The 24769-nt window shown below is 41.3% G+C and overlaps 1 protein-coding gene across 1 annotated transcript; it reads left to right on the top strand.

The window, feature by feature from the left end:
- LOC125619143 lies at window positions 1–24671 on the top strand. The gene is made up of 4 exons (XM_048811875.1): window positions 1–82; window positions 2146–2743; window positions 2861–3054; window positions 23125–24671. The coding sequence occupies exons 1-4, from the start codon at window positions 1–3 to the stop codon at window positions 23187–23189; spliced, it is 939 nt and encodes a 312-aa protein (XP_048667832.1). The 3' UTR covers window positions 23190–24671.
- Window positions 24672–24769: the final 98 nt, after the last annotated feature.

The raw sequence follows: 24769 nt of genomic DNA, 5'->3' as shown, positions 1-24769 counted from the left end.
ATGAGAAACAGAGGACAGTATACGGAGAGGCTGGGAGCTTTTGGAAAGAACTTGACATTCCGGAGGAATAGAAAGGAGCTCAGTAAGTCCTTTCAGTCCCTTCCCTCCACAGCACTGCATAAGGGTTCTTTCATGATCTTACCTCTTTTGTCATATCATAGTATTAAGGTAACAGCCAATGGAATTTTCCCCCTTGGTTTTGATTGGAGGGCTAGTTCTTCATTTTTCACAGTGAAAAAGAACAGAAACCTTGAAACATACTCAGTAAATGGAAGTCCATCTTGCCTTCTCAGAACTTGCATCTTGTGTATAGCTGAATAAAGGAAGGGGGAATTTTGCAGGAAATGTGAGAGGGAAGATTTAGTAAACCCAGAGGCTCAATTTTTGGAGAGGACATTTCTCCCATTGAATACAATGGAAAATTCCTCAAGCACAGCCTGGCCAATGAGCCTGATCCTACCTGATTCATCCCACAGCTCTGCTTTGATCTAATCTAGCCCATGTTCCAGAAACAAGGGGAAGAATTTCCCAAATACTATTCCAAAGCCTCCTGTCTTAACTTAAGTTCATTTCAACTGCATGCAAGATATCTTCTCACCACCTTGATGCACTAAGAGATAAACTTAGCTCTTTGCCCTTCTACTCGTTCTCTACGGTATGCCAATCTCCAGGAGAAGCTGGACTGTATAACCACAGGTGACTGAATCCTGCAGCCTTCCTGATGCACACAGCCAATCAAAGGGAAGAACTAGCCTGAACAGCTGATACTGAAGTGGATCAAATCAAATTGCATCAGTCTTCACCTCTTACTTAAATTTTACATGTGTTGATTTTGATTATTTAATGTGTAAGAGTTAACCACCAAATAAAAATAAAATGGAATCTACTGGATTTGAACTCCGCCCCCCCCCCAAAAAAATATGTCAAGAGACATTTCTTCTCTTTTTGTCTAGGTATATGCAGTCACTTTCTGAATATGAGAACAATGCCATTTTCCACCTGCCAGAAGCATCTATTCTTCTTAGAAATCTAGGCAATTCCCAACCTCAGTTAAAGACTTGTTTTTCCATTTTTTTTAACTTCAAATACTTTCTAAATTGTGTTAGCCGAAGCATTGTATGTATATAATTAACTCACAGGTCCCTCTGGGCTCATCTAGCTAAACTTGTGGAGCTTAACTGAGCAAGACATTTGCTGATGTCTCTCCCTACAGTGACACCCAGTGAAAGGAATACCTTCTACCAGGGGAAACTAGGGGAATTTATTTTCCAAATTGGCTTTTTAGTGATTTGAGTTGCTTCATTAAATGATTTTGGTTGTTTCATAACAATAATGATCTCATTTTCTTTCAAATGCAGAATTTGCAATTTGGGGAAACTTGGATGGGGGAGGGAATTCTGTATTTCTGTATTTTCCTCTCAGTTGAAGTAGAAAGGGGGGGCCTCTTTTCACGTTAATTGGATCCTTGAAATTCCCTCAGGGTAGCAGGGGTTTCTCTGTGGGTATGGAGCTCCTTATATTTAGACGTATCTTCCATGTTGAGAGTAAATGCAGTTCCTTCACAAGCAAAACTGAACAGAGGGGCTGTGGGCTGTTTGTTCAAAACAAAGTGCAAAGGGCTTGGGAGAGAGGACTTCTTCAGATTGGTTGATTAGATTCACAGTTCTCTCTGCCTGTGAAGATATTGACGCTTTTCTGAACCCCAGTTTTCTACAGTTAGGCGATGTTCTGACCCTGTTAGGAATGGAAGAGACAAACGTGACTGCGACTGTGAAGTTCTTGTTCCTGCTCTTCTTTCTGTTCCTAGCACAGAGGAATTAAGCAAGACTCTGAGCAGCTCTTCTTCCCACTCTGTCCACTCTTTCTGAGGCTTTGAGCTCCAGGCCTCTCCTTTTAACTTCAGCAAGGGATCGCATCATATGGGGGTGAACGAAAGGGACCTCGTTGGATTTACAGTTTACCCAAAGGAACCTACTTCTGCTTGGTGTCCTGAATGAAGTGCGGGTGTCTTGGGAAAGGCAGTGAGCTAAAGACTGAGTGTTAGTGTAGACGCGGCCCTTGGCTTCGAGGCACGCGAGGGAGAAGGTTGGAAGAGCGCGTCTATGCTTTTCGCGTGAACCTCAAAGCTAGCTGCTTGCTGCCCAGGTGCCGGTCCGCGGCTGCGTGCGCCCCACTGCAGCAGAGAGCAGCCGCAGCCTCTGCCTAGGGCACCGCTGCTGCTGGGGAAGAGTCCTGGGGCTGCTGACGCGGTTGGGAGGAGCCTCGCCTTTAATGCACCAGCCGCCTCCAGCCTCCTGCAGCAGGAGCAGCAGCAGCAGCAGCAGCTGCTGCGAGTGCGCGCGTGTGGGTGTGAGGGTGAGTGCGCTGGCGCCGGCCGCAGCGCCCTGCCCAGCTCCCCGCCGGCTTCCCTAGCCCCCTCCTGCCGGAGCCGCCCTCCCGCGGGACCAACACCCTCATCCCGGCCAGGCAATCCTGAATCCTGCCCCTGCCATCTCGTCACTGCAGCTTGGGTCCGGAAAGGCACCATTTTGTCGCGGCTGCCCGTTCTCCCAGGGGAGGAGGGATCTTTTTTGCATTTTGGAGCGGCTGCCAACGAGGGGAACCTGTTGGGCATCTCCCCAGCCCCGCTTGTGAGCGCCTCCGGGGCGGGAGGGCGGGACCAGACCCCTCCGGGCACGGCGCATCTTGGCACCCGGAGGCAGCAGAGGCAGGCGCAGCATCCTCGCTGGGAATTGGAGCTGAAGTGAGCACACCGCGCGGGAGGAGCCGCTGCAGCCTCGGAGAGCCCGAGTGGAGGAGGTGACAGCTCCATTGCCGGGTTTTTATTTTTTTTCTCTCCGCCTCCCCGTCTCCTCCTCAGGCTCGGACCATGGTGCAGTCCCACTGGCTCCCCTGCCCCCCTCTCCTGTGAGACTGGCTGCGGGGAGGGATCATGGATACTTGTCTGCCGGCTTCTGGTTCCCACGCAAGTAAGCCTGCTGTCAATGGAGGAGGACATTGATACCCGCAAAATCAACAACAGTTTCCTGCGCGACCACAGCTATGCGACCGAAGGTAACGCCAACCCGGCCGCATTCCGCCGCTGGGGCCGGGTGCAAGTTGCGGTTCGCTGTGCTTGGTGGACAGCTAGACGCATAGTGGCGGAGACTCCTCCGGGCCCGGGGGCTGGGGCAAGGGCTCGGGCTCGGCTCGCAGGGTAGCGCCAGGGCGCCGCACATCCATCCGGGCTCTGCTAGGCGAGCCCTTCGTTCAGCAGCAGGTGGACCCGGCGCCCCTGGGAGTTAAAATGGCCCTTGGGGATTAGGCTTTTTCAGGGCGCGGCTCCCATCCGGAAAAGATGACCTCAGGAAGGCAGATGACCTCTGTTCCAAGATGCTTACAGGGGTCTGGGAGAGAGAGAAGGGAGGGGCCCAGTAGGACCTTGGTCCACCCCTCCCTGGGCGAAATGATGTGCGTCTCAGTGGCTGCAGGGAGGGCATGGTTTCATTTCCTGCCCATTCATCTCTCCGGCTGGCCGAGTTTTACCTGGTCAGACAATCAAAACCCCAAAAGACCCTTTGCAAAAGGGCGAGCCCGTCTCCCCTTGGAAGTGCATTAGCAAGAAATAAAAAGGTGGCTGGGGAAACAGTGCTCCAGCGGCGAGCAAACGAAGCTGACACGTGGGGCGACCAATGCGATCGGTGTGGCCTTTAAAATCACCATTATGAATTCTGCAGCAGTAGTTTCTGCTGAATCAACAGCCAGCAGAAAGCAAGAGGGTTCAGCAAGCTGAGCTTTGCCAAGAGGTGAAATTGTCGTCTCTCTCTCTCTCTACCAGCTTGTTCTGACATTAGCCCCAGCGCTGTGGAGCAGGCAGGGAAAGTCAGCAGGTGGATCTTATTCCGCCTTTTGTGTGTGAATAGAGAGTGGAGACATTTTATTTGAATGACAAAACTTTTGCATTTTTGCTTTATTTTCTACCTGTAGGCCTTTATCCCTAGCCACTAATATAAAATGTTGTATTGTCATATTAGCCATATTCTCGTGAGAAAAAAATGTGTGGAAGTGCTTTAGGAAAATGTTGCAAGGTATGTTAATTTTTTTAAAAATGATTCTTACTATTCTTGAATGCTACAATTTTTGTAATATTTAATCAATTCAAAAGAATACTAGCAAAATGTGGGTGGAGGGTTCAAGCTCTGAAGGAAATCAAAAGACAGGCACAATCTGGGGGCATCTTCAGTAAACATTCTGGGAAGTTTTGATAGGAAGAATGGCCAGTGCTATTGAAAATATGTTTTTCCACTGGTTGTCATTATTGGAGAGCTTGAAGCCCAGTATTTCCACAATGCTAGATAAAGTAGAGTTGTAAGCTCTGTCCTCCAGGAGCTTAGAGATGCTATTTAAGATGTACAGCCCATCCCTTCCCCGTAATGAGCAATATACTCACTGATTCTATTTCATGATGACACCATGATTGTAAGATGTTCTTCCTCAGTCTTCATGCTTTGTATTGGGTCAGTGATGGGTACCATATGACAACTCAGTATCTAAGCATGGCATCCAAGAAAGAAGTAGGCCTTGCTTGGGTTTATTGGCTTTGGGGGAAACATTTCTGTGACTATGAAGATAGAGGGCTGCCTTCATGTTTTCAACTATATTACATTATGCAGGCAAAGGAAACTCACCAAGCTGAGAAGATGGCCAAATTGGGGTTATGTGAATAGGAAAGGAGTGTCATTTGTAGAATGAAGAAATCAGTTAAAAGTGGCATTTCTTATTGCTTTCAAGACCCTCGATTCTGCCTTTATTCCTATTTTGTGGAATTTTTGTAAATTATGATTTTGGATTAAATACATGGGCCTATATAGTCAAAATGGGGCATGAGTTTGTAGCAAAGAACTTTCTAAAATTTTTCGGATATGTGAAAGTCAACCTCTCAGATCTCTACTTCTCTCCCCCGCCCCATCCCCTCCATCTCAGTAAAGGAAAGGGGGAATGGAAGTTAGATTGTGTAAAGCTGGGCCCAGCAAGAAGTTCTTATATTTTTGACCTATTCATTTCCAGGAACATTCTTGCAGTTACTGGCCTTGGGGAACAGCCCCTCTTCCATTGAACACCCGAAAAGTAGAAGCATGCCTTGAGAGAGCACCAGATTAAAATATTCTCTGTTAAAATTCTCCCCAAAAGTTCTCTTCCCCCTTATTAACTTCAATTTGCTTACAGAGGAATTAGCCTCTAGGTCCTTTTATAGATCATACTTTCCTGTTCCTTTTTATATCTCTGCATTTTCCTCCTACCTGCTCAGATATATCAGGCTTCCCCCCACCACTAAAATCTCTTTCACATTTATCGGTGAATTTTTCTCCCCTTTGCTCAGATCATTCCACACTGCAGTGTTCTATTTAAAGCTGAAAGGGTTTTGCTGTGTAGTTAGTGTGAAGGACTCTAAGCTCAATTTGCATTGTAAGTGGTAGCTGCAGGCAAGTTCATCCAGCTAAGAGCAATGCAAATGCTAAAGGACACTTTTTACCCAAGCTTCTCTTTCTCTTATAACGGAGTGCATGATGTGTATTTGCTGAAGACATTAATACATTCCCTGTGACTTTTTTTGTTATCATGAACATTAAAGTTATTGCCCCTCACCCACCTTTTCCTATCTTTCTTCCATTGTTAAAGTTAACATTTTTGGGCATCTTCTGTGTTCCAAGCACTTTGCTGAGTTCTTTATGTGTAGCTTTTCAACCTATCCAACTCCAAGAAGTGGTTCTCATTTTCCAATAAGGAAAATGAATCCAACTGAGACCTAAAGACATTATTAATTTGCCAAGGTTACACAGTCAATGAAAAAGCTAATGTTGAAACTCAGGACAGTGTCTGAACCCAGGTATTTTTTGCTGGGAAATTCTGCATTGCCTCATTTTCCTTTAACTATAGCTCTTGATCACAATGGTTTCATCTTGAGTGTAAACTGGGTTTCCAACTTGGAGAGGATTCTTTGCAGAGATAATTTGAAAGTGTATGTATGGGCCGAGTTTGGTGGTGCATGCCAAATCCCAGCAGCTTGGGAGGCTGAGGCAGGAGGATGGTGAATTCAAAGCCAGCCTCAGCAAAAGTGAGGCACTAAGCAACTCAGTGAGACCCTGTCTCTAAATAAAATACAAAAAATGGCTGGAATGTTGCTCAATGCCCCTAGATTCTTTTTTTTTTAGTTAAAAAAAATTGTGTATTTATGGGATGAGTAAGGGCATCTGGTAGAGTTGGAATGACCACAAAAATAAAGTCAGCATGATGGTTTGGCCTTTGCAGATCTGGAACTCAGGGTTTCCTAACCAAGGGTCCATCTCTCAAATCTCTATCTTATCTGTGGATATTTATTCCTCACAAGAAAGCAGGTATAAGAAAGACATGGACATAAATGAAATAAATGGAAGTGCTTTGCACAAGGGTATTGGGGATTTTAGTTGGGCTTCCTTTGGGCCAAAGAACCCACTCTTTATTACAGTAGTTCATAGATTTCTAGATCAATCTTCTACTTTCAACTGGAGACACAGAATACTCTCATAAGTGGAGTATTTTAAAATAACTGTTCTTAGTTTCCTTGGCTGTAAAATGGGAGTAACAGTAGGACCCTATAGCTTAGGAAAAGTGATTTGATACAGAGAAAATGCTCAAGACAGTGCCTAGTACAAAGCCAGCCTTCAATAAATGTTCTTAATATGCTACAACAGCTGTTCTTACTTAAGCTTTATCTACACATCAAGGATACTGTCTTTCCTTAGATTATATGTTGATTTGAGGTGATCTTGGTGGGGAAGGGCACCCACCACAGTCTTCTTTTGGCTCATCTGCCAGCCATGGATCTTGTCATTTAGTAATTTTCTTAATGAACTTGCTGATTATATTCTGGCCACAAGAAAGTTCTGTCTTCTGTCAGAAACCTTAAAAAAAAAAAAAACTGTCCTGTTTACACATATTAAAGGAAGACAAGTTCACTATTTAATGTTTTTCTTCCCTATTACTGATTCATTTTGCCTTTAATTCTTTCAATAAGTATTAATTGAGTTCTGCAGAGGTGATACAGCATGTCCCAATACAGACATGTTCCATATATATCTTCATGGAGCTTTTCATCTGGCAGAGGAGGTAGACATTAGACAAGTAATCTTCCCAGTAAATATGTAGTTACTAGTTGTAATAAGTGATATTAAGGGAAGACCAAGATGCCTTGTAGTTGTGTATGTGGGTCTAATTTAGATTGAGTGTTCAGAGACAACTTCTCACAGACAGTCCTAAGCTGAGACTTGAAAGGTGAGTTCTGAATTAACAAGAGCTGAAGATATTTTAGGTAGAAGGAACAAAAAAAGAGGCACACAGGCCCAGGGACATAGAATCATCTGACAGATTCAGGAATTTGGAAAGATGACTGTGGCTAGAGTATACAGAGCAAGGGGGTTCATGGTGAAAATGAGACTGAAGTCTATAGTCTGACTTGGAACACACCAAAAGCAAGGTGTAGATAAATGGATAGAAATATGATTAATCAGTTATAAAATGTTAATAGCAAAATCCAGATGGGCCTATGTATCATCCCTGTAAATCTTTTATCCACTTTGATATCTGTTTAAAATTTCTCAGAATAAAATACTGGGGAAAAAAGATACTAGAGAGGTATTCAGGGACCAGATCACGTTAAGCCTCGTTGACCATAAGGAGTTTGGACTTTATCCAAAAATGGATCGAAAGCCATTAAAGGATTTTGATGGGGAGGAATCTGATCAGGTTTGTCTTTTTAAAAGCTGAGTCTGGTTGCCATGTAGGGTGGGGTCAGAGGACTAAGTATGAAATAAATAGGGACAAAAACTGGGAGATAAATTAGGAGTCCAGGGCTTGATCCTGGAATGGTGGCAACAAAAGAGATGGAGAGAATCCGATGGATTTGAGACACACTATACAGAAAGACTGTGACAGGCTTATTGGTGTGCTAGGTTGGGTGTCTACAGAGAAGATGGTGTTGAACACTACTCCCAGAATTTTGCCATCAGAATGGATGCATGAAGTGAATAGTTAAGGAAACAGGCTTTGGAAATTGATTAGTTTGAGGGACTTATGAGACGTCTGGTTTCACACTGAGACTCTGAGTAAGCAAGCACTTGAGTCTGGACAGGATATACAGATTTGGAATTAAACATCACTAGCATACTAAAGGTAATTAAAACCATGTGAACAAAAGAGATGCCTAGAAGAACATCCCAGGGTAGAATTCCAGGCAGAGTGAGAAATTACAAGGAAACCCATCCTGGGTCCATAGAAAGAAATTGTAGCAAAAAAGACGTCAAAATGGAATAGGAGTCTTGGTAATTAATAATAAACAAATATGAAAATTATTCAAATAATGATATATGGCTATTTTCCAGAAATGTGGTGAAATAATGAGTCCAATCTCAGGTGAGTTGAGTTTAGAGGGTCTCCAAATTTGAGATCAGAGTGACTTGTGAAATGCTATAGCTTCTTAGGGCCACAAGAATTAAAGTGAAAGTAAAGGTCCGGGCCCCCTCCCCCATCCCATGTAAACAAGGGGAAGCTTGATGGATATATCTGGGAAGGTTCAAGAAAATGGCTATTAAAACGAAGATTCAGGGAAGGCATTGGAAAAATAAAAGAAGGTGTAGTCACATTATGGAGAGCTGACTCTAGTTCCCCAAGTTGCTTTGGTATTTGTATGCAAATGCCAGATCAGAATGGTATTTCCAATGCATATGGATGAGTGTTTGAGCTCTCAGAAAAACCTGAAATGGAAGGTGGGAAGAAGCTGCCTTATACTATTGTAAATGACCTTTCTGGGGAAGGGAAATGTTCTGCTACTCAACATAATAACCAGAGTGCATTGAAAATCACTAGCAAGTATTCATTATTAGCATCCAGGTCCCTAGGGGCAATTCCGAGCCCTTTATGAGTGCTGGTCAGAAACGTACCAATGAACCCGGGGTGAATAATATTAGGCCGGTCCTGTCAAAATATTGGTAATGCTCAATGAAAAGTGCACAGCTGTAGACTGACATTCCAAGACTCTGGCATTTGCATTTAAGAAGAAACTAAGGGTCCAATTTAGACACTTAAACTGAGGGAAGAGAGCTAGGACATACAGAGTACTGTCTGCACTCCAGGCACTTTTCCTAGGTGTTGCCCATGTGTTTACTCATTTAATCTCCTTCCACAGCTTTGAGAAAGTGATTACATTAGCCCCATTTTTCAGAATAAGAAACCTGAAGTCTAGAGAACCCAAACAACTTGTACATCAAACATGCTTCTACTGCAGACATGCTTATTTGTAAGTGGTATGATCAGAATGGAACTCCAGGCTCTTCTCTCTGCCCACCATGCTGCCTCTTGTCAGGGTATGTGTGCATGTGTGCGTGCATGTGTGCATGTGTGGGTTTATGCGTGTGTGTGTGTGTGTGTGTGTGTGTGTGTGTTGAAAGGGTGTTGTGGCATTGAATTCAGGAGCATTCTGCCCCTGAATTATGTCCTTGACCTTTACATTTTTTTTTAACAATTTTGAGACAGGGTCTCACTAAGTTGCCCAGGCTGGCATCAAACTTGCCATCCTCCTGCCTCAGCCTCTTGAATAACTGGGATTATAGTCATAAGCCACAGCACCTGTCTTCTTGTCAGAATTTTGGGGGTCAAATACAGGTTGAGTTCCACCCTCCACAGACATCTCCTTGATGACCGCTCTGTGCTGCTAGATTCGCTTGAGCCATCTTTCCCCAGCACAGCAGTGTATGACTCTGGGTTTCCCCCTCATCCTGAGAGGGCACTGAGTTCCTTCACCCAGCCAGAATCCTTAGCTAACTTGCTACTCCAGTAGATTGGTTCTATTCCACTAAGAAAAGAAGAAAATACATGTGGAATCGAGCAGTCAAAATGTGAGGACTGATTAGAGTTTTTAAATAGCCTTTTTGATGTGCCTCACCCCGTCCTAAAGCATTAACAAGGTAGTTCCCTGTCGAGCTGAGCTGAGATGGCCATCTATGTGCTCATTCTCCAGAGCAGATGGCATCTCCTCTCACTGTCTGTACCATAGCGAAAGGAGTGGGACAGAAGCAGCTGCATGATGGTAAGTGTCCTTCTGTACACAAAGGTGGAGGTATCTGAGACCTCCCTTTGGCCACAGCTGTTCTCCAGTCTCTCAACCCCCACTGATATGAGTTTGTGTTTATCCAACTTTGCCACTGAATTTCCTTCTTTTGCTTTCCAGTATAACTCTAGAATCTGGCAGAAAGTCAGCTCTGCTGTTAACTATCCCGTTGAAAGCACAGATTGTTTCTACAAGGCTTTGTCATATATAACCTAGAAACCCTGCAATGCTTATGCTCCAAGTTCACTAGGGAGCAAGTTAGGAGTGATGATGACAGAAAATATGTGTGTGAAAACTGTGGAAAACTAACTCATATTCACTGGTTTCTTTGGAGAGACAGTCATCATGGGTAATGGGAAGAGCAAATCAGATTGTCAATTCTGTGCTTTAGAAGAGAAGGACTTGATTGCTACAGCAAATGTAAAAAAATGAAGGCTGTGGATATGGGGCAAAAGAATGTGTGGGCTTCAATGGGGCCCCTACAAGCAGGACTTAACCTGGGAAACCTGGGGTCTGCTAGATGCAGTATGTCTCCAGGAGGCAGATATAAATGAATACACACTTCCTATTTTATTTGCACTGTGATTTTTGTCCCACTCAATATGTCTTAAAGATCTTTCCATGTCAGAAGCCCTGTGTCTGTCTGTGCTTTTTAATGATTGTGAAGTGCTCCATGGTATGACTGTTTCCACCATTTATTTAGCAGTTCCCCTGTGAATAGATACAAAAATTGTTTCCAGGTTTTATATTACATAAGATGCTGCAGTGATTGTGGTGCGTGTGTGTGTGTGTGTGTGTTTTCAAATGTTCTCTTTTCTGATTTTATCACCTTGAAAACTGAGATTCTGGTTCCCATTTCTTAGTAGAATGGCAAGAAGAAATCTCTGATCCTCCACTTATTCTCTGTGTAGCCCTGCATCAGGCACCTAATCTCAAGAACCTGAATTTCCGTAGTGTGGACAATGAGGACACCAGGTGTACCTGTTTATATGTGCACAGTAACTGTGTCTTCTAAAGCCATTATAGATGTGAGGGTTAGTAAGTAAGAATAAATAGTGGGCAGTGGGGGAGGGCTTTCTGTGTGCCAGGGACAGGTTTTTGTCCTTAACTGGTTTTTTTTCCCCCTCATTTATCCTTACAGTTCTATAGGCTGATACTGTTCTTATCCCCCTTTAAATGAAACACTGAAGCAGCATAAGATTATTACACAACAGTAAGGGAGACAGAAATCACATCCAGGTCTGTCTGATGCTAAACTCTCTGTTTTTAAACACTGCAACAGACCATCTCAATTTTGTATGTGAACACACCTGCTGAAAACAAAAGCCATGCTGTTGACACAGAGAAAAGGCTATTCATTTTTCTAAAGAAATACACTTTTGAATCAATACTGATACAAAGTGTCCAATTTTTATCATGAATTTGAAAATGAACTGAGAAAAAAAAATTAAAGGCAATGCAGTATCGTAAGCAGTGATGTGAAATGTACGTCAGCAGCCCTGGGTAGGATTCCCAGTCCTGCCACCATAATTAGTCACTTTTACTCTCTGGGCTTTAGTTTCCTAATCTACTAATAATGAGGTTGAGGGTGGGGGAGGGGGAGGGATAGTCTCTGTAGGTTTTACAGGCTCTAAGTTTCTATGATGGTTTATATCTGTCTCTGGTATGTTCTGCTGTCATGCTCCGAGTGGGACTGGGAGAACACAGACATAGGCTCCCCGTGGCTCTAAGTGGCCCCAGAATTCCAGGTCTTGCTATACTTCCTTCAAGGGTCAGATCATCCTTCTGGCAAGAAGGCTCTGGTGCAGCCAAGAGGAGGAGCCAGAAAGGGAACCGTCTCCTTGCCAAAAGCTGCTGCAGATGGAGGAGCCAGTCTGTCTGGGCAGCCCATGACTTTGAGAGGAGCCATTTGGCAAAGTTTTTGGCAGGAGCTGCCTTGCAGCATGAATGCTGGAGACAGTCCTGGGCTGGAGTGAATCGGGGATGCAGCAAAGGTGGCTGGTGGAACAAATAACCATCTGGTGAGCAGGGTGCTGCTCATCTTGCTGCACTGACAGGGAAGAGCAAGTGCCAATCGGTGAAGCTAAGCTCTCGGTGACATGATCTGACAGGCACAATAGAATTTCTCCTCTGCTGTTGTATACTCCATGGGCCAGGGGCTATAAATCCCATGTGAACTTGGTCTTTCAGAAATCAGGAAGGCCCCAATATCCTCCAATGTTACAAAGCAGGGGAGAGAATTCATCAGTTCACAACAAAAATGTATTGCCAGGTGCTATGCCGGATGTGCTGGGATTGTGCTAAAGTATAAGACTGTTGTTCTTCTTCTCAAACATCTTCCCATCTATCTATTTGGCCAGATGATGCTGTGTCCTTCTGGAGATGTAGTTAACCACGTAAGCGGGGCTGTAATCAGAGCCTGCCTGGATCTACACCCACCGCTGGCAATAGGAGCTCTGCGTCCTTGGACAGGTCATGCTGTCTTTTTGAGTATTTTTTTAATCTACAAAAATATGGCAGGAGATGAGGCAACCTGTTTTTGCTTATATGTGAGAATTAAATAAATGCAGAAGGATCTATACCTCATGCATTTAGGACCAAGAGTTGAAAATGAATTCAAAATATTAAGGCAAGGAGTCATCAATAATGATATACCTATTTTAAACAGCATTCATTCATTTTGATGAAAGGTCTAATGAAGAATTGAGAATCAAGACCTTTAAGTATGGATTTTTTTTTAATTTTGACCTTTTCAAATTTTATTTAATTTTTATTTATTTATCTTTTATAATTAGTTACACATGATAGAAGAATGCATTTTGATTCATTGTACACAAATGGAACATAAGTATGGATTGACGATTGGGGGCTATATTTTTTCTTGTACAGACCACACCCAGAATCACAAAGATCATGATTTTATTAATTTGAGATTGAGTGAGAGTACGGACACCTTACAAGCAATCTTACTACAGATTTTTATGATTGTTCCCCAAATTTATAGCTACTACACTTAATTTAACAGTTCTTTGTCATCGTTTGAAAGCATTCAACTTACTTTTCATATGAAATCACCATTCTCTTTCTTTTGACACGTTTCATCATTTTCCATGATACTTCATTAAATAACAAGTATAACCAGCATTGAGAGATTTGGGAACAAACACAACTGAATCTCAGTCAACATGCAACTCAACCTGAAAAGTTGACGTGCTTATACACCTCCTAGATTCACCTTATGTATAGATTTTCCTATTGGCCCATTTCTTAAAAGGATTGCAAGGCATGTTTTTATCTAGTGAGTCAGCTACTTAGAAGATCGCTAAAAGAGTTCCTATTGCAATTATGAGGTAGAAGAGCTGCTATATTCTGAGTGCTTATGACATAGCAGGAATTGGACCTGTATGTGACCCAGTATGCATTATGTATAGATATACCATATATGGGTTACATGCATATATGCTGAGTATATGATGTGTGTGTGTGTGTGTGTGTGTGTATTCCTCAGAAGTGTATATAGTTGAAGCTGAATTAGATGAGACTTTTAAGTATAATTCACCATTGTTTATCCATCTCCTAGTACAGTGCCTGGCAAATAGCAATTTATTACACATTTATTGAGGAAATGAAGAAAGGAAGAAATTGATTTTTATTTTATTGATGAAGAAACTGAGGCTTGGAAAGTTTATGTAATTGATCAGTATTGATCAGCTAACCTGGAACGTAAATTCAGGTATGAACAAAGAAATACATGTTCTGGGACTTTGTAGCTCAGTGGGAGAGCACTCTCTTGGTATAGATGAGGCCCTGAGTTCAATCCCGAACTCCACAAACACACATGCACACACACAAAAGTATGTTCTTAGGGAGAAGCTTAGATATATTACAATAACTTCTATTGTATGAAACTCTTGGACATATAGTTAGGATTCCATATTACCCAGAGAATAATCTAATAGGATGAAAATGTGATATTATCTCCATTTCATACATGTATATGGATGTTCTATAAAAGGGTTTAGTAAATTTTTCCTGAAAAGGGCCAGATCATAAATATTTTAAGCTTTCTCTGTCCAGGCTATACAACTTATCCATTGTAGAATATAGGCATGGTTGTGTTCTAGCCAAACTCTATCTACAAAATCAGATGGTGATCTGTAGACCGTAGTCTGCTGACCCCCATTCTAAAAAAAAAAAAAAAAAAAAAAAAAAAGAAAGAAAGTTACTAGGAACTAATAAAAGTTCAAAAGATATTGATCTTCCAAGTGAGTGAGTGCAGTTAGTGCTGGAGGAAAGTTTAACTGACCAGGTAGAATTTAGGGGGTGAAGGGGCCTTGGGGAATGCTGGCAAGTGGAGAAGAGTGGCAAAGGCTTTGCTTATTGAGGCCTGGAGTGTTGTGATGATAGGCGGTAAAGGAAGGCAAGAATGGCATGTTAGTTGAGCAGATGGACTGGAGGATAGAGATAGTGTTTGCTGGCTCATGGAATCCCCATCATAGCCATAGCTCATTCTAAGTAGAGTCCCTCCAGTTGTTCACTCAGCACTCACTTAAAAAATATTTATTATATAGTAGGCTCTGTGCTTAAATAATCTAGATATACAATAAAAAATCAGCTCTAGAACCTGATTCCATGGAGTTGGTGTGCTATTGAGAAGATACATACTAAATAAACACAAGCATGACCATAAACATAAATCTTGTGAAATACTATGTTGGCGGGGGGAGTCTATGAGAAAGCAAAGTACAGCTCACTGATAAAAATTTATACTGCAGAGAAAATTCTATATCTCCAGGCATCATAATCATTGTAAGCATTTTCTATATATTTCTTCTCAGGCTTTGTGTGTGTGTGTGTGTGTGTGTGAGAGAGAGAGAGAGAGAGAGAGAGAGAGAGAGAGAGAGAGATGAGTGAATGCTGGAATTATATATAAAATGGTATCATGTCTAGTTTTGACCTCACCACATAACACTATGAGCACTTTTCTCCAACATCCAATAGTTGATCCATAGTTTTATCATCCACCAAATGCTGGAAATTTATGTTATTCCACTTTTGCTATCCTAATTGTGTGATAAATAATGGCATGACTCTAACTCATGTGTTTGGTTATTTTTAGAGTAAGTTTCTAAAGGCACAATTGCTGAGTTAAATGATATGAATAGTTAAGTTTCTAGATAGTGTTCATAAGTTGCCTTCTAAACTAGTAATTCCAGACTGGGGGTATAGCTCAAAGGTAGAGTGCTTGCCTAGCAGGTGCAAGGCCTAGGTTCAATTCAACACATTAAAAAAGGCTTAATTTGTAATCGTAGGTGTCCTTCCCTACCATTGTTTCATCCACATTTTGCCTACAACTCATATTGGCACAGGTTTTTAGGGTGTTCACATTATTCCAGAGAAGTTGTATGAGCTAAAGATTGGAAAAAAATTTCATAAAGATGTAACCATTGACTTTTGATTCCTTAGGCCTTGCTCCTCTAGAGCTCCAGGTTCTCTGCTCCTTCCAGAGACAAGAAGCAGGTATAATCCTCAGCTTCTGCCATTAAGTACTTAGGTGAGCAGCTAGGTCCCTGGGATTCAGTGGCCCACCCAAGTTAAATAAAATCACTTTCATGGTTTCAGGGCATCATTTGTAGATAAGTACATGGAACCTGGTGACCCAGAAATGTTAATTTTCTTAAAACTGATAAGTAGGTAACTTCAAAGAATGATTGACCTAGTAAGAAAGCAGTGTGGTTGTTTAATGAGCAAACCTCTCTTGGGCTATACAATTGAAATTTCTGAAACTAGTGCTCACTTTTTTAGGGGGGGGGGCAGTATACTATGTGTAGTTGAATGCAATTTGAACCCAGGCAAAGCTGAGAAAACTGAACACTACCTATTATTGTCTTGACACTTTAAAACATCTTCAGTTTTCTCCTCAAGCCTGGCACCATGATTTAATGTAAATGAAAAATACAAATCTTATAAATTACCAGGGGGTTGGTTTTTTTGTTAACAAGAAAGTATGTTTGTGGTCTACATTTCAGTAGTCTTTGGGGTTACAGTTGGGGGTCAATGTGAAGTCCCAATTCATTTGACTTGAGAATTTGGGGGCATTTTTCCCTCTCTAAAGTGTCTTGAGGGCTTGAAGTAAGAATACTAAGTTCTTTGAGACCCGCCCCTTTCCTGCTCCTGGCACTAAGGATTAAATCCAGGAACCTGCACATGTTAGGCAAGTGCTCTACCACTGACCCATACCCTAGCCTACTCCTCCCCCTTTTTATTTTGAGAGTGTCTCACTTAATTGCCCAGGCTGGCCTCAAACTTGATATCCTCCTGCCTCAGCCTCCTGAGTAGCTGGTTATTCCAGGGCACCACATCCATTCTGGCTGGGCACAATCAGGAGCCACTTGTCAAAAGAAACTAACTTTATTTTTAGAACCACACACGCCAAACAAAACAGCCTCTCAGGAAAAATCCTCAGAGCCTCAACTGCCACCACCGGCTTTCCACAAGCCTCTCTCTCCCACACCAGCTTCTCTCCAGCTCTTGAGGCCGATTGGCTGGGTCACGTGGGCGGAGCCAAAAAAAGTCCCCCAATGAGCAGCTCCGTGGTCTGAAAGGGCAGGGAAACAGCCCAATGAGCATCACCGCAGAGGAGCCAATCAGCTAGATGTTGCTGGGGTGGCTGTGAGCCAATCATCAGCCGGCAGCTGGAAGTTTGCTGGGGCCCCTTCAGCTGTGGCTCTCAACAGTTGGGAAATTTTTTTTTAATTTAAAATTTTTATAAAGGTAAAAAAATGATACTCAGTATAATATTACCTACATGCTCAGTACATAAAAGGTAAAAGGATAGATGGATGGACAACTGAGTGGATAAATGCTTGTGATTAGTAGTTGATCCAGTTGCCTCTTCAGAGGATTAAAAATGTTAAAGCAACTTCTAGAAACACTAAGTTTCCATGGAAGATTTGGGAGTCTGATATAAAAATCCACCTGTCATTCCCTTTTCTTCTAAGAGACAAGTGGGATGCTGTGAGACAGTATTGATTAGAATGACACAGGTTTGTGGGGAGGGGCTTCTGGAACTCATCAATGGCACCAATTTAAGAAGCGAAAATAGAATGTGGGGGTAGGGGAAGACTCAGCCCAGAACTCTGAGCTAATAGAAGAGATCAGGGGCAGTTCACTGCTTCCAACCATTCCAATGACTGATTCTAATCCCTTCTCCTGTCCCCTTGTGGGGTCAGAGATCGGAAACTTGCTGAGTTCTCACCAGGACCTGAACTCTATGCTGTGGTGAAGAATGCAGAAGCAGTCTGATTATCATACTGCGCATCTGCTGCCAGCATGCTTACTCAGTCCTGAAGCTTCCTCAGCACAATTGGAGATGGAAATTTTCTGATCAGAATTTTTCCTATAAGTCTAAGAAATTTGGACTTGAGCCTGTTATGCAAGCCAGATCTTTTCTTTTTCCAGTTACTTGACAAGCAGGTCGCCTTTGAGTCACTCATAGGGTTGGCCCTGATTTAGACATTGTCATATGCTGAAAAAGAAAAAAAAAAGTTTTCTTTCATTTGCCCCTTTAAGAAGATTAGTCTGCTCACAATTTTCTCCTGTGCTTTTGCAGTTTACTGTTTCCTGCCGGCCTCTCATCTTCTGAGAGTCTCCTGGCTCATCTTCAGCCACCAAGGCTGCCTTGTGCTGGGTCCCCACTACTGTAGGCCATTCCCATTTCTGCACCTTGATGTGTGCTCTTTCCTCTTTCCTAGTACCTACAAGCTCTGTCTCCATTCCACATTTTTTTCAAGAAGTTTTTTTTTTCCCCCCTGAATTTTTCAAGTTCTTTAATCATCACAGTTCCATGAGGTAATGGATGAGGCAGATCCTGCACATTGTCACCCTGACAATACAGAAAATTCCAGAAGGCAGTGGCCACATCTTCTTAAGTTTGCCTTGTAATACAATCTTGGCATATAGGTGCTTAGTTCATGATTTTTTTTTAACTTGATTTCAATTTAAGAGTAGACTGGTGACTTCTCTCTAGTTAGGACTGCAACCTACATATTCTTTACTTGGGTATTTACTTTTGTAGATTCCTGTAAACATATTGAATCTAGGTTCTCTATCCTCCACTGAAGTTGAAATATAACAGGGGAGATGTCAAAAAATGTGCTATGTGATTTTTTTTTTAATCACTTAGAATCTCTACCAGCTAATTAAGAGCATAACCTATTATTTATTCTTTCATCCATTTATTTATTCATGTGCTTGTTCTTTCATTCTATTCTTTAACCACTCAGCAAGTATTTATTAAGCAACTGAAACCTCATTCGTGTTGTAGGAGTTGGTATATAATGAAATCAATAAAAAATATCTAAAATGTTATTAATATTGGCTATGAGGGGGGGAGGAAACATATAAGCAAAAAAAGAGTATATTTTAAAGATAATTAAGGTAGGTCATATCCATGATTAAAAGTGTATATATATTGTCATTGCTCTGATATGAAATTCTGTATGGGTACATAAAGAATACTATGAAATAGATGGCTACTGAAATATTAATGATGCTTATATCAGGCTGATAAAATTTTAAGTAATTTCTACTATTTATCTTTATTTCCTCCAGAGTATGACAGTTTGAATAAGTACATACATTGTTTACATAATAACAATAAAGCTGTCACCGTGTTGAAAACAATTCACGAAGGGTCTACTATTACAGAGGACTAGTCTCTGGATATCAATGTAGTAAATATTCACCTGTGTTCTTCCTTTTACTTTGAAGACACATTTCTAATTCTTCAACTGAAAATCAGTTTGAACCCTGGAAGAGTAGTGATAAGGATTCTAGGGACTGTCAAATTCTGTAGCAAGAATCCTTCTCAGTGTCTCTTACCTGAAGGTGAGTGAAAGGGTTTTGGCAATGAGCTTGGCCTTTGGTTCAGAACCCCTTTGGTCTTTGCCTCTTGGATGAAAGAAGGGTAAGATGATATCTCAGCCAATCTTTTCATATGAGGCCTGGGCAAGGGTCTGGATGAGTCAGTGAAAATCAATTGTCATGATGGAAAACCCATTTAAGAAAAAATGTCCTAGAGCCAGCAGGTCAGAGCTGGCTCCTCTGCACAAGAAAGATCTCACAGTCTGTGTTTATTGACACAGAAGGTGGTTTTAATTACCCTGAAGGAATTTCTGGCATGTTTTGCCAAAGCTAGTCTTAAAATGTTTAATCAATGGATTAGTGACAAGCAGACCTACTAGAGAGGTCTGCACATGGGTGTAGCCGCTCAAGAGTAGTATATTGCAGTGTGGTTATTAGTGACAGAGTATGGCCATGTTTTATCAGAGAAGCAGGAAAATTCTACCATTCACTCATGTGATGATCTTGGCTGTGGGAAATAATAGTGTGTTTTACATCTGAGAAGCCTTGGTTTTCTTCCTTGATTTCATGATCCAAGCAACTTGCATGGTTTCAGTGCCCTGAAAAGTAAACTTGGTAAGATGCCCTTGAGCAAGAATCAGAACAATTGATCAAACATTTTTTCTAACTCCACAAGTAGTGACTTGAAAGAATGAATATGCTTTTCTAAATATAGGCCCAAGGAAAATTAATAGTTAGACTAGCATAACCTTCGCTTTAGTTAGACCTATTCTTGATGACCTACAAAATATTTTAAGAACCAGAACAGGAAAAATAGAATGGTATCACATCACAAACCATTTTAATCCATCACAAGCTGAGGATTAACCATTGTCCAAGGTAAATGTAAAGTTATAAAAAGAAATGTTTTCCTTGCTTTTCATGTCTTTGCTTTTGAATTGCTTGGTTGAATGCCACCAACAGGTGTAAAATCAGTTAAGAATAGTATTCAATATTGTTTTTATCTGTCTCTCCAAGGTGAACTCCAGGTAGAATTTTTCCCCCCTACATAAAATTGTCCTTCACGCTATCTCCTTTCACTACAGAGCAGACAAATTCTACTCTAATGTAGGCAGGCAAGAGAGAATAACATGGTACCTTGAAATTTGAATAGGAATCCAAGGTGTCTTTGGCAAAACACATTGAGCCCCTCTTATTGAGCTTCTGAGGGTACCTATGTCTTGTTCATTGGCATAGTGGGCTGGTGATGTTCTTCACTGATTATCATAGAAAGGTGTCTCTGGCTATCTCCTATTAACAGGAGCTATTTGGGATTTGCCACATTCACAGGGAAGTAAGGCCATTAGAAACAAATCCCCTTCAACTGTCAAAACAATTTAGCAAATAGTTCCACTGATGTTTTTGGTACTGCTGATAATTTCCAACTTTAAAGAGTCCTCCTTCCTCTTGCTTTTAAATTAATCTATTAGTAAACCAACTTGACCGAATAGGTTGATCCAAAATGGAGCAAGGAAGAAGCTACTTAAAACAATAATGTCATTTTATACTTGTGAAGAACTTTTAGATTTCTGCAGTGTATTTTCACAGCTTTTATCTACTATTGTACAACAAATATGAAGATCAACTTTTATTTATTCTCATTTCCTCAGTGAGAAACTCCATTGGAGTTGATCAACTTGCTTATAATCACATACCTAATTTATGGTAGAGAAAATACTAAGGTCCAGATATTCTCATGCCTAAATCAGAGCTGTTTCCATGATACTAGAAGACTAGATAAGTCATCTCTCAATAAAGTCCCAACTAGACAAAATCTCAGAGCCTTGGAAAAAGGTGCTAATTTTTGCTGAATCTCCACAAGATGGTGGCTACCGACATTCTTAGCATGAAGTTCTATGGCTAGAGCAACTTTGTGTACTATAGCCTCTTTGTTCTTCTGAATCCTGATGGTTTGTTTGGTGTGTACTTTTGCACCATGTCTTCCATTCCACTTCTAAGAAGTCATGAGTTTTTTAGCTTCCACATGAATGCAAACATGCACTATTTATATTTTTGTGCTTTGGCCCCTTGAATGTTGGGCTTGGGTATAAGATGTGTTTCATTGCTAAGATCATTCATTATTGCCAAGTGGAAGTCTTGGGGGCTACCTTTCTGGCCCATTATGCAAACCTCAAAGAGCAAAACTTTGATAGTGAAGAAGCCAGTGGAGTTGGTTCTATTTCATGGCTGTACACTGCACCCAAATATCTAACTCACAAATATCTGTTATTGGAACAAGTAAGAAAAGGTGTTCTAGACAGCTCTTCACTGACACAACTCTCATCCCCAGAAATGTAATGTAAAGACGAAGAAGCTACATTTGATGCCTAATTTTTACACACAATGTTTATCTTTTGCCTTGTCTCCATTTCATTATGTGAGCAGTGAAGTCTTTAGTAAGAATATGGGCTTATGAAATTATCAACCACAGCTGCCCATACGTAAAATTGGGACAATAATAGTAACATGCTTCTGTGGTGGTTGTAAGGATTGGCCCAACAGTTGTCAATTGCTAGTTCAGTCCCCGATGTGCATTGAACATTCAATAAATAGTTGTTTGGTTGTTTGTCATATTTCTAGAAGACTTACATGGTCATAAGTGTTATTTGCATGGACCATATATTCTTCCTACTCTTCTAATCCCTAGGACTCAGGATTCACTAAAAGATATACTTACATGGGTAAGAACAGATTCTGTAAATGACTGGGTTTGTATTCTGGCTCTATCACTTACTAGTTCTCTGTCTTTTCAGACAAATTATTTCAACGCTCTAAGACCAGGTGCCTCATCTCTAAAATGAATATAACAGTGCTGCACTTCATAAGGTCATTGTGAATATAAAATACAGCTGTGCATGTAATGTACTCAGGTCAGCCCCAGGTACAAAGTGTGTAGTATTTTCTAAGTAATGTTAGGTTGTATTTCCACTAGTACAGTTATATCTATGTCTTAAAGTATAACATTTCTGTTGAAAGAAGTTGTTTTTACTATAAAACAGTAAAATAAGTTAACACCCCAATCTTAGTCTTTGATCCAGTATCACTTCTGGGTTGTAGCAATTTGCTCCCTTTTAAATAATAATCTCTTGGGCTGGAATTTTGTGAGAATTTCAGCCCATCATTTCCCTTTTCTGAATGTGAAATAAAGCACTAAGTAAAGGAAAATCCATTATCTATTCTATGCACCATCAGTAAGGTAGTTTTTAAAGGCAATAGCTTTAAGTTATTAAAAATTAATGCCAGCAGGTTAATTATAAACCTCTCTTTCTGTATTAATGGTATGTTGAAGCTTCCCATTAAGGCATAATTTTGTTTTGCTTTTTATTTTTTTAATCTTGCCTTTTAAAAAATTGTTTCTCCTTGTAGTACTTTATTCAGAGCATACATCTGAACACTTTCAGAGAAGGGAGCTGTGTCTCTTTATTCCCTCAGCTGCTGGGGATTGAACCCCAGGCCTCCCCTAGTGCAGCTGTTTCTAATCAGTGAGATGACATGCTGCAGCTTCTGAACAGTCCAGCCGAACGAGTTGTTCTGTACCAGAATAGTCCTTCTAGTTTCCCCTTTGCTCCTAGCCCTGCGCTTGCTATAAAGCTCTGGACCCCAAGTATTAACTTCCTGCTTTGGGGACCCCCTTTAACTATGTGAAGACCCCTCTCCTCACCACTGCAGCCTCCACAGAACCCCAGATGCATTCAGCAGTTGTTTTCAGTTCATATACATTGGAATCACCTGATGTGCTTGTTAACTACCAATTGCCAGGCACCGCCCCTAGTGTTTCTGATATAATCTGTCTGTGACTGGGAGCCTCAGAGGGTTTTCTCAGTTCCCCGGATGGTGATGTTGCTGCTGCTGATCCAGAGCTGCTGCTCCATGTTCTGGAAGTCAGAGGGCAGTCCACCCGCAGTTGAAGGGACAGAGCACAGGAAGATTTTTGTGGTGTTGACTGTGTCACCTCAATAGTTTTGCAGGCCAGAGCCTCCTCACCCAGGCTGACTGGGGAGGGGGAGATGTAGGGGAGTGTGTAAGTATGCCTGTATGTTGCCAAAATTGAAGCATCGCTACCTCCTGGAGTCTGGATCTGAACCCCGTGTTTGTCACAGGAGCCAAAGGAGAGCCCGAGACAGAGAGTAGTGGCACAATAATGAAGCATGAATTATCCAGATGAAAGCACCTATGGAAATAAAGGTATTAGTATTATTATTTATACTTACTGTTCTTGATATAATAGCAATAATGATGTGCTGCTTAGTTCACTTAAGTTGTACCCTGAGACCCCAGTAAATTGATTCATATTTTTAAAAAGTTATTATACATGAAGCTGGGTGCAGTTGTGCATGCTTGTAATCCCAGCGGCTGAGGAGGCTGAGGCAGAAGGATCACGAGTTCAAATGCCAGCATCACAGCCTCAGCAACTTAGTGAGACCCTGCGTCTAAATAAAATATTTAAAAGGGGCTAGATATGTTGCTGAGTGGCTAGGTGCCCCTGAGTTCAATCCCTGCTACCAAAAATAAATAAATAAATAAATAAATAAATACACACACACACACACACACACATGAGACAATAAGACATAGTTTGACTTAATGAGAATGTATTTTAACAAAAAAATACATGGAGATGATAAATTATGACTGATTTTGAAATTACCAGGAGAGAGAATGTTGGTTAGACAAGAGTGGAGTCTGCTTTATTGGTACTGGACAGACATGTCGAATAGGCTAGTGAACAACACAAATATTAATTGCTTGAACAAACAAGTAGACAATATGGCCATCGTACTTTGTATATAATGAAGAAAGAAAGACTCTCCATAAATGGGAAATTTTGAATGAGAAATCCATTTAGAAGTCACTGTAGGAAAAACAGTAATCACACACCTGTATTAAATAATTGGAAACCCTCTCATGGTAACCCCTAAGGAGCTGCACCTGTTTGGCTGAAGTGGCATGAAGACATCAAACTGTATGTGATGAGGCTATTTATCTTTATGGTCTTCCTATTTGGCTGTATACTTGAGTTCTGGGGGAAATTTTTGTACAAAGAACTGTATTTGATTTAAGAAAAAGAATCATCAGAGGTCCTCCCTAAAGGTGGAGTTTGTAGTAAGGTTGACATGAACTTTGAGACATATGGAAGGGGAAGACTAAGAAGCACTCCCTTTCAGAAAGGAATAGGAAAGAAAAGCTCCCCCCAAATTGCTTATCATAAGACAAATGAAATTTAAAGTGGTCAAAGGTCAAAAAGGGAAGAAACGCAAGTGCAGTTGTATGTGCATGTGTATTTGTGTGTGTGTGTGTGTGTGTGTTTGTGTGTTTGTGTGTACCCTCCATCAGCCTATGGGCGGGGGAAGTGTCAGGCATTAATGTCCTGAAGGAGCCATGCAACCTTTTATTTTATTTTTTTTAAATATTTATCCATTTATTTTGAAGTCACCAACACTCCTCTAAGGAGTGTTGAAGCAAAGAATGAGTAATTGGAATTATCTGGGCACTATGCCATGAACTTTGTATGGGTCAAGTGGGTAAATCCTCATCTTCTCAGTACTTAGATCCTGGAGGACCTGTGTCTGTCCCCCAGCCTTGGGGGACCTAGGAAAGCCTTAGCCAGTTCTGGATGCTCCCACTTAGGCAAAGAAGAGCCTCTTTGACAGCTCAGGAGGACTTCTTTTACTTCTTTTTTCTTTATTTCTTTTCTTTCTTTTTTCTTTTTTCTTTTTTTTTTTTTTTTTTTTTTTTTTTTTTTTT

This window comes from Marmota marmota, unplaced genomic scaffold (genome assembly GCF_001458135.2).
Source record: "Marmota marmota marmota unplaced genomic scaffold, marMar, whole genome shotgun sequence".
Classification (NCBI taxonomy): domain Eukaryota; kingdom Metazoa; phylum Chordata; class Mammalia; order Rodentia; family Sciuridae; genus Marmota; species Marmota marmota.
The sequence above is the reverse complement of the archived record's forward strand: the minus strand, read 5'-3'. Positions and strand labels throughout refer to the sequence as shown.